Below are 9,515 nucleotides of genomic sequence, written 5' to 3' on the forward strand. Positions count from 1 at the left end.
ACCAAAAACCTACAATCACCTCATGGGTCTCCCAGTCGAGGGCGGCACAGGTATTTAACCAGCATCTGTAGCAACACAGCTTGCACTGAAATGCAGTGTCTTAGACTGTTGTGCCACTTAGGCACTGTATAATGTGACCGATCGGGAGTGGCCTACAGTACTACAGTAAGACCAAAATAATCCTAACAAAAAATATTTACATAAACCTTAGTGTATCAACAGTTTTAGTAAGTACTACTGAAGTCGTGGACAATTATCAGTTTCTATTTAGGTTTATGTCGCCCATTCATTGTCTGTTAGTGACACAGTAGAACCCAAAAGCATAATTAGTTAACTACCCCTTACACGGGTCTGGAGCAATGAAGTGGTGACTCAGGGTACCGTACTAAACCACAAATTACCTCTAAATCCCGCAGCCTAATCGCAAAACGTTTAGTGGAGCAACCACTGTACCGCTGAGCAGTTGTTGCTCCTTTCCACTTCACAATAACAGCACTTAGAGTTGACCGGGGCAGCTCTAGCAGGGCAGACATTTAACAAACTGACTTGTTGGAAAGGTGGCATCCTATGATGGCACCATATTGAAAGTCACTGAGCTCTTCAGTAAAGCCATGTTTGTCTATGAAGATTGCCTGACTGTGTGCACGATTATATACACCCATCAGCAACGGGTGTGGCTGAAATAGCCAAATCCACTAATTTGAAGATCCACATACTGTTTGTGTATATTACTGTAAATAAGCAAGTGAATTTCAATAGCAAAATAATTGAATGTCTTCCTTGGAAGAAAATAAACTATTCTATTCTCTTTCCCCCCCCCTCCCAGACGGACAGTATAGAGCAGGCAGCGGAAGACCCTGGTCAGGAGGAGGTGGTGCAGCAGTGTATGGCTAACCAGGGCTGGCTGGAGACCCTCTTCAACTCCTTCATCGACCTTCTAACCCTCAGCACCAAAGCCTGATGAGGGAGGAGGGGACACAGTCTGAAATAGTGCACTACAATTGGCCAGGGCCATAGGGCCTATATGGAGAATAGGGTGTCATTTGGAAAGCAGAATGTGGGTTGGAGAAGGGAGGGGAGGGGGAGGTATACAGTATTTGGGAGACAAAGCAAGAGAGTTGGAGTGGAGAACACTGGACCGTACCAAGATGGAGAGAGAGGGGGGTTTCAGACCCTACCATTCTAGTTCTTTCCCAGCGAGAAAGAAAGAACAGTCAATGTTCGGTCTGTGAGTACGGTTGAGTTTTAACTTAAAATGGATGCTACAATGAACTGTTTTTAGCGCTTTTGTTTAGTTTTTCTATCACAAAATATCTCTTGACTGAAGAAAAAAGAAGGACGGAGGAGGAGAGCAGAGGAGGCGGGTTGAAAATAGTGACTGTGTGAAAGGGTATGACTTCTGCCACTTGACCTGAACAGGAGAAGCAGGGGACCACGGTGAATCTACATCCAAACATGCACGGGCACACATAATAGTTATGATTTGTATTATTTATACAAGGACATTACCCTCCCTAGCTGGGATTGTTTGCTGTTGTTATTTTAAATAATCATGTTTTATTAGGGTAACATGAAATGGCCTACGCAAAATCCTTTGCTCAGCCCCCCCTTTTACTGCTGAAGGGGAAGAAAGAGTCGAGGGGAGCAAAACTGAGGTGAAGGGAGGGAAGGGGAGAGGTTAGGGGAGTGTGTGATGTTCCCTTTTTTCTGTCTGCCTAAATAAATTGTGAGGTGGAAAGATGCATTTAAAAACTAAGCAAACTGTGTTCTTTATGTTTGTTCTTCAAAAGACAATGAGAGCAGAGTTTACACCTGAAGTTAATAAATTAAAATAAATATCTGTTTGCTTTCTAAAAGAAAGCTATGTGGTTTTAGGGAGGTGTAACTGTTAAAAAGCGTATAAAATCTGTGTTGACTGTTTTTATTTGATCTGTTTGTTGTTTATGATAATTATTATTTTGGAGGTTTACCTATTTGTTCAAGCTCTCTTATCTGTAAATATTGTACAGTTACTTCAGTCTCTAAAGCCCAGTTCCTCTTCTGTACATGCTATTCCTGTATTTGACAAAAGCAAATAAAAAATTGAAATTGATGAACATGACAGGGAAAAACAACTTTAGCTGTAATTTTGTTTTTCCTCCTGAAACTTTATAAGATAATGCATTAAGTGTGTGGTTGACCACATATCAGGGTTGGGGTCAAATCCATTTAAATTCCAGCAATTAAAATTGTACACAAAAATTGCAATTCCAATGACGAACAGTTTGGAATTGGAATTTGGTGTCCTTTTGATTAGGCTGGAAATAGGATTTTCCCAACCCTGAACCACATGTACTATTGTTAGTAAAGTACACTATGTATTACAAAAGTATGTGAACACCCCTTCAAATGAGTGGATTTGGCTATTTCAGCCCTACTCGTTGCTGACAGGCTGTTATTGTGAAGTGGAAACGTCTAGGAGCAACAACGGCTCAGCCACGCAGTGGTAGGCCACATAACCTCAAAGAATGGAACCGCCGAGTGCTGAAGCACATAGCTCATTTAAAATGATCTGTCCTCGTTTGCAACACTCACTACCGAGCTCCAAACTGCCTCTGGAAGCAAAGTCAGCACAATAACTATTAGTCGGGAGCTTCATTACATTTACATTTAAGTCATTTAGCAGACGCTCCCATGGCCAAGCAGCCGCACACAATCCTAAGATCACCATGCCCAATGCGCATGGTGAAGAAGGGGGCTGTTTTTCATAGTTCAGGCTCAGCCCCTTGGTTCCAGTGAAGGGAAATCTTAACTACAGCATACAACGGCATTCTAGATGATTCTGTGCTTCCAACTTTGTGGCAAAAGTTTGGGGAAGTCCCTGCATGACAATGCAGACGTGCACAAAGTGAGGTCCATACAGAAATGGTTTGTTGAGATCGGTATGGAATAACTTGACTGGCCTGCACAGAGCCCTGAGCCCCCAGCAAACCAAAGTTGGTTCTTTGAAAGTTCCCAGAACATTCGTTAGATTGAGGCAAATCTCATCAGAAACAGTCCAGTTGTGTGGATGATTATACAATGTTTGTAGAAAACATTCCTCTGATGTTCAAGAACGTTTCCTTTCACATTTAGTTGTGGCAGTATGTTCTAAAAATATAACTGGTACATTGTGTTATTACATTAACTGGAATTGTTGTGCACAACATTTTAGTGAATGAGTACATTCCAAGGATATTTAATTTAAAACATTTTCTGGAAGACAAAAATAATTTGTTATCAAAAACATTCTTTGAATGCTTTTGGGATGTTATCATCCTAATGTTAAACCTTAACTAGAACTTCATTGGAATCTTAGCTAATGTTCTGGGAATGTTCCTGGTTTGCTAGGTCATCTGTTACGTCAGTTAAAAGTCTGGGTCTGTGAAGTTTCTGATCCAGTCAAGTTAATAATTTATTGTGTGTGAAAATGCTGACAAAACATGGTTTCTCTGACAGCCCCAGAAGAGTTTCAGAGGATTTTACCCCTATTGATTATTTTCCTATCCAAGCAGACACTGTGACAGTACAGTACAGCAGGAATTGTTTATTTATATTTCCACCTGAGAAACCATATGCACTTTACACTACAGCAAATGTTGGAGGGGAAAGGAAGTATATACGCAGAGGAATGAATGACAACATGTTGGATAAGGAAAAAGCATGTTACTCAAAAGTAATGATACCCTTTCACCACCACATGACAGGGACAGGCACCTGCACAATAACTGCTCCCACATCATTGATTACAATCATCATGGACCTGTTATTCCCTCTCCAGTCCAAATGTGATATCTGTTCCACATTGGGATAATGTCCTCAGAGTGGATTGGCTCCTTGGCTGGGTGGAGTGTACAAGTACAGGAACACACTCAACCAGATCTATCCCCTGTTACAAGCAAATGGCATTGCACCCTTGAATATAAGTGGGGGTATCTCCAGGAGAGGAACCAGAGTGGAAAGTAAAGGATATGGAAGCATAACAACACTACGATTGGCAAGAAATCTGAGGACTCTATTCTCTGCTCCTGGTCCTTTCTCTTGCGATTTTTTTCTCTTTCGATGAATGTACCTGGCAACAGTGATTCTAAGAGTGGTGTTTTGGTGGGTGATGCTACCGTATGCAGTACATTCAAACTAGTGCTACACATAGAGACAGATGAGGTGGGGTACAGACACATGCTGAAAAGTAAAGTTCTTTCAGGTAAATGGATGAAAGTAAAAATACTTTGATGTACTACTTAAGTATTTGGGGGGGGGGTATCTTAACTTTATTATTTATATTTTGTACAACTTTTACTTTACTCCACTACATTCCTAAATAAAATATGTAGGTTTTTTTCTCTGACACCCAAAAGTACTTGTTACATGTTGAATGCTTAACAGGACAGGAAATGTGTTTAATTCACAAACTTATCAAGTTAACACGTGGTCATCCCTACAGCTTCTGATCTAGCGGACTCACAAATGCTTTGTTTGTGAATGATGTTGGAGTGTGCCCCTGGCTATCCATAAATAAATAAAAATCTAATAAATTGTTCTGAATGGTTTGCTTAAAATAAGGAATTTGAAAGGATTTATAGCATTTACTTTTAATTTTGATACTTAAGTACACTGCTCAAAAATAAATAAATAAAGGGAACACTAAAATAACACATCCTAGATGAATGAAATATTCTTATTAAATACTTTTTTCTTTACATAGTTGAATGTGCTGACAACAAAATCACACAAAAATTATCAATGGAAATCAAATGTATCAACCCATGGAGGTCTGGATTTGGAGTGACTCAAAATTAAAGAGGAAAACCACACTACAGGCTGATCAAATGTTGATGTAATGTCCTTAAAACAAGTCAAAATGAGGCTCAGTAGTGTGTGTGGCCTCCGCGTGCCTGTATGACCTCCCTACAACGCCTTGGCATGCTCCTGATGAGGTGGCGGATGGTCTCCTGAGGGATCTCCTCCCAGACCTGGACTAAAGCATCCGCCAACTCCTGGACAGTCTGTGGTGCAACGTGGCGTTGGTGAATGGAGCGAGACATGATGTCCCAGATGTGCTCAATTGGATTCAGGTCTGGGGAACGGGCGGGCCAGTCCATAGCATCAATGCCTTCCTCTTGCAGGAACTGCTGACACACTCCAGCCACATGAGGTCTCGCATTGTCTTGCATTAGGAGGAACCCAGGGCCAACCGCACCAGCATATGGTCTCACAAGGGGTCTAAGGATCTCATCTCGGTACCTAATGGCAGTCAGGCTACCTCTGGCGAGCACATGGAGGGCTGTGCGGCCCCCCAAGAAATGCCACCCGACACCATGACTGACCCACCGCCAAACCGGTCATGATGGAGGATGTTGCAGGCAGCAGAATGTTCTCCACGGCGTCTCCAGACTCTGTCACGTCTGTCACGTGCTCAGTGTGAACCTGCTTTCATCTGTGAAGAGCACAGGGCGCCAGTGGCGAATTTGCCAATCTTGGTGTTCTCTGGCAAATGCCAAACGTCCTGCACGGTGTTGGGCTGTAAGCACAACCCCCACCTGTGGACGTCGGGCCCTCATACCACCCTCATGGAGTCTGTTTCTGACCGTTTGAGCAGACACATGCACATTTGTGGCCTGCTGGAGGCCCGTTTGCAGGGCTCTGACAGTGCACCTCCTGCTCCTCCTTGCACAAAGGTAGCGGTCCTGCTGCTGGGTTGTTGCCCTCCTACGGCCTCCTCCACGTCTCCTGATGTACTGGCCTGTCTCCTGGTAGTGCCTCCATGATCTGGACACTACGCTGACAGACACAGCAAACCTTCTTGCCACAGCTCGCATTGATGTGCCATCCTGGATGAGCTGCACTACCTGAGCCACTTGTGTGGGTTGTAGACTCCGTCTCATGCTACCACTAGAGTGAAAGCACTGCCAGCATTCAAAAGTGATCAAAACATCAGCCAGGAAGCATAGGAACTGAGAAGTGGTCTGTGGTTGCCACCTGCAGAACCACTCCTTTATTGGGGGTGTCTTGCTAATTGCCTATAATTTCCACCTGTTGTCTATTCCATTTGCACAACAGCATGTGAAATTTATTGTCAATCAGTGTTGCTTCCGAAGTGGACAGTTTGATTTCACAGAAGTGTGATTGACTTGGAGTTACATTGTGTTGTTTAAGTGTTCCCTTTATTTTTTTGAGCAGTGTACATTTTTTGCATTGTCTTTTACTTTTAATACTTAAGTATATTTAATATTTATATTTATATTTAAAACCAAATAGGTTTTACTAGGTTACTTTCACATTTACTTGCAGCATTTTCCATTAAGGTATTGTCACTTTTACTCAAGTATGACAATTGGATACTTTTTCCACCACTGTGCTATATAAATACAAACCAACCTCTTATCTCTCTTACTCTCTCTCACTCTCACTCTCTCTCTCTCTCTCTCTCTCTCTCTCTCTCTCTCTCTCTCTCTCTCTCTTCACTATCACATGCTGTAACTTCATTCTATGCAGTAACTCTTGTAATCTTCTTACTCCACCCTCCTATCTCTCATTTTTCTTTTCTCTCCTCCCTACTTTTCCCTCTCTTCCTCTCTCTCCCTCTGATTCCACCTCTTCCACAGTACTGCCCCTCGTCTGACCACACAGGGACTCCATTCTCTCCCCTATTGTCACTCCCACTGGTTGGATGATCATGTCCCTGGGAGAAGCAGGAAGAAAGAGAGAAAGAGAGAAAATGGCAACATCCATCTATTTCACGCACTAGGATAGTCACGAAGTGAAATATATATGAACTCACACACACACACACACACACAACATGCACATACACACTCACAAATACACACACACCATGAGAGCCTGTTGAACAGGCTGATGAGTCTTAGTGTCTCCTGCTCTTTCTCCTGCTCTTTCTCCTGCTCCGTCATTCCTTCCATGGGGTCTGGCTGCTCCTCCTCCACCCTCCCCGTCACTGAGTTGATGCGCCCCTTAGCTTCCCTGTGGAACACAGTTACAAACACCTCCCTTGTAAATACTGTCCACTCCTAACCATCAAAAATTGTTTCTGTTGCATGCTCCGATTTATGCTATCAGTCATGTATCACAAGCCTAGTCATGTATCACAAGCCTAACGATTCATTGTGTATACAGTATTACAAAGTGTTGTGTTTGTGACATTATCAATGGTTGTTTTACACACCTGTATTCCTGTGTCAGTGTCTGAGTCGCTAGAGTACTGGGCGTGGGTCACCTGACCTCCACTCAGCGAACGCAGCGCTTACCATAGCCTGAGTACTTCACAAAACAACTCACTGAGAGATAGAGAGAGAAAAGAGAAAAATGGCAACATTCCTCTTTCGATCTATCCATCTATTTCACACACTTGGATAGTCACTAACTGAAACAGATATGAAGGGGGGATGAAAGAGAGAGAGAGAGAGAGAGAGAGAGAGTTACTACATGTGCTATGAGGGGTTAATAAGTGGGTTCTTCTAACTAAGAGTTTCTTTGAAATGAGCTAGTAAGAGTGACAGGAGTGTGATATGATGTGGGCACCGTTCTCTTTGCAGAGCACAAAGAGGAGCTCGGCAGCACAGTGCTTGATGTCCGTGTCCACGTCCCCTCACTGTGGCCCCCTGCTCCGGCCTCAGTGCCATGTCCCTCAGAGGGGGAAGGATCTGTAGCGGTGGACAGGCAGAGGCAAATGTGAATGCTGGGTGGGAACAAAGACCTGCTCAACCAGTTAGCTGCTATCCAGAACTCATGTAGGGAGGGGACAGACAGAGGCCCCAATATCACAAGTCGAAGCAGGCTTCTCCAACAATGTAAACTGAACATCAGACTAACATTCTTCTGTATTAAAGCCACAATAATCAGTTGGAGTTTCAGCCCAACGGGAGAGAGCAGTACCTGTTGTCTGAGGTAGTGGCGTGTCTCGCAGTGCGAGTGGCAGCTCTCAGTCAGCAGATTCAGGAGTGGAGTCCTTTTCTCCTTCAACTTCTGACCCTTCATAATAAATTCATAGGGGATTTTGTCAGCTTATGACCCTTTATACACACCCAGTATGCTTCCATAGCTATTCTCTATTGAGACGCAACCCTCCACTGCACACCATGGGGGGTTACAGGTTAAAGGTCAAGGGTTAAGGGTGAAATGGCACCCATTTCGAAATGGTTCAGAACACATCTTTTCCACATTGCCACTGAGACAACACCTAGAAAGGCCACCATTACTTTCAAAAGAAAGATGCAAATAAAAATACATGGATAGACAACAGAAGAGAAGACAGCAGAAGCCATTGTACATACCCCTGTCACTCCTCAGTGAGTTCTTCTCCATCACTGGTCAGCAGCAGGCAGTGTCGTAGCACTGCAGCCAGGCGGCGATAGAGAGCTGGATCCTCCTGAGAGGGACATAAAGAGAAGAGGAGATGTTAAAAAGGCCTCCTGACCACAGATCTAGGATCAGTTTAAACTAACTCCCATTCTTAACTTAAAAAATCCTGGCGACAGCTCCTAGCTACCTACTCCTGCCTACTCACAAACTAAAAGCCAGCGATGCCCCATAGAAGACGGACAAGGTACAGATTCAATAATTCAATGGAACTCTCCTCCACCCACCTCATCTGGCTCCTGTCTGTGGAAGCTGTACGTGATGTTGAACAGGGTCTTGAGGATCTCCACAGCCCTCTGTGACACCTCCTTAGAGACAGTTGGCGCACTGTGGTCGCTCAGCATCTTGTACTCTTCCCCCCACTGCACAGACAGACACAGCATTGACACCCCTCGCTCCTGACAGAGGGAGACAGGGGGATATGGAGAGAAAAGAAAGAGAAATGGCAGGAAAGAGGGGCATACAGTAGGCCTACCCATCCCAAATCATATGCCTAACCATTATCAGGGAAACCACAACTCCATCCTCCTCGAGGCTGTTACCTGCTGCAGTTGCACCCTGAGCTCTGGCCTCAGGGCCGTCAGCAGGAAGAGCAGCCATAAAACTGCCCACTTGGAAGAGCTTTGGCACTGATCCCCTGCTTCAGCCTTCCTGAGAGAGAGAGAGAGAGAGAGAGAGATGAGGGAAGTGATGCCATACTATAAATAGTTTTTGCTGTACTCCAACAGTTGCTCTCTCTCACCTCAGAGTGCTGACCCTCCCTTGCGCCCTCTGACTGTTGTAGATTATATCACAAAGGGCTTTCAGGGCCTCCCTCCTCCCACCTGGTCATCTTCCTCTTCTTTGTCCTCCTCTTCATCCCTCTCTTCCCGGACATCCCTCTTTCCGTGCACCAGCGCTCCATGCCCCACAGAGCAGTGGTGCTTGGCATTGCAGGTTTCCGTGGAGACAGAGCACAGGTTGCCATGGCAGGTCTCCGTGCTGAGGGTGCCGCAGGGGTCCCTGGTCACCGATGGCAATGTCGTTGCTCCACCTTGGCTGTTGTTGGCCGTAACCAGAGCTGTACAGCTCTGAGTGGAAGCCTGGGACAAGGGGTGCTGGGTCGGTCTATCACCGACAAC

General features: G+C 44.6%; 1 protein-coding gene across 1 annotated transcript in view; it reads left to right on the forward strand.

The window, feature by feature from the left end:
• LOC135556086 (proline-rich protein 12-like) overlaps positions 1 to 2,101 on the forward strand; it is a 54,620-nt gene extending 52,519 nt beyond the window's left edge. Inside the window, 1 exon segment of the mRNA XM_064989000.1 lies at positions 827 to 2,101. Coding sequence (XP_064845072.1) covers positions 827 to 961 — 135 coding nt within the window. The 3' untranslated portion in view covers positions 962 to 2,101.
• Positions 2,102 to 9,515: the final 7,414 nt, after the last annotated feature.

This window comes from Oncorhynchus masou, chromosome 15 (genome assembly GCF_036934945.1).
Source record: "Oncorhynchus masou masou isolate Uvic2021 chromosome 15, UVic_Omas_1.1, whole genome shotgun sequence".
NCBI classification, from domain to species: domain Eukaryota; kingdom Metazoa; phylum Chordata; class Actinopteri; order Salmoniformes; family Salmonidae; genus Oncorhynchus; species Oncorhynchus masou.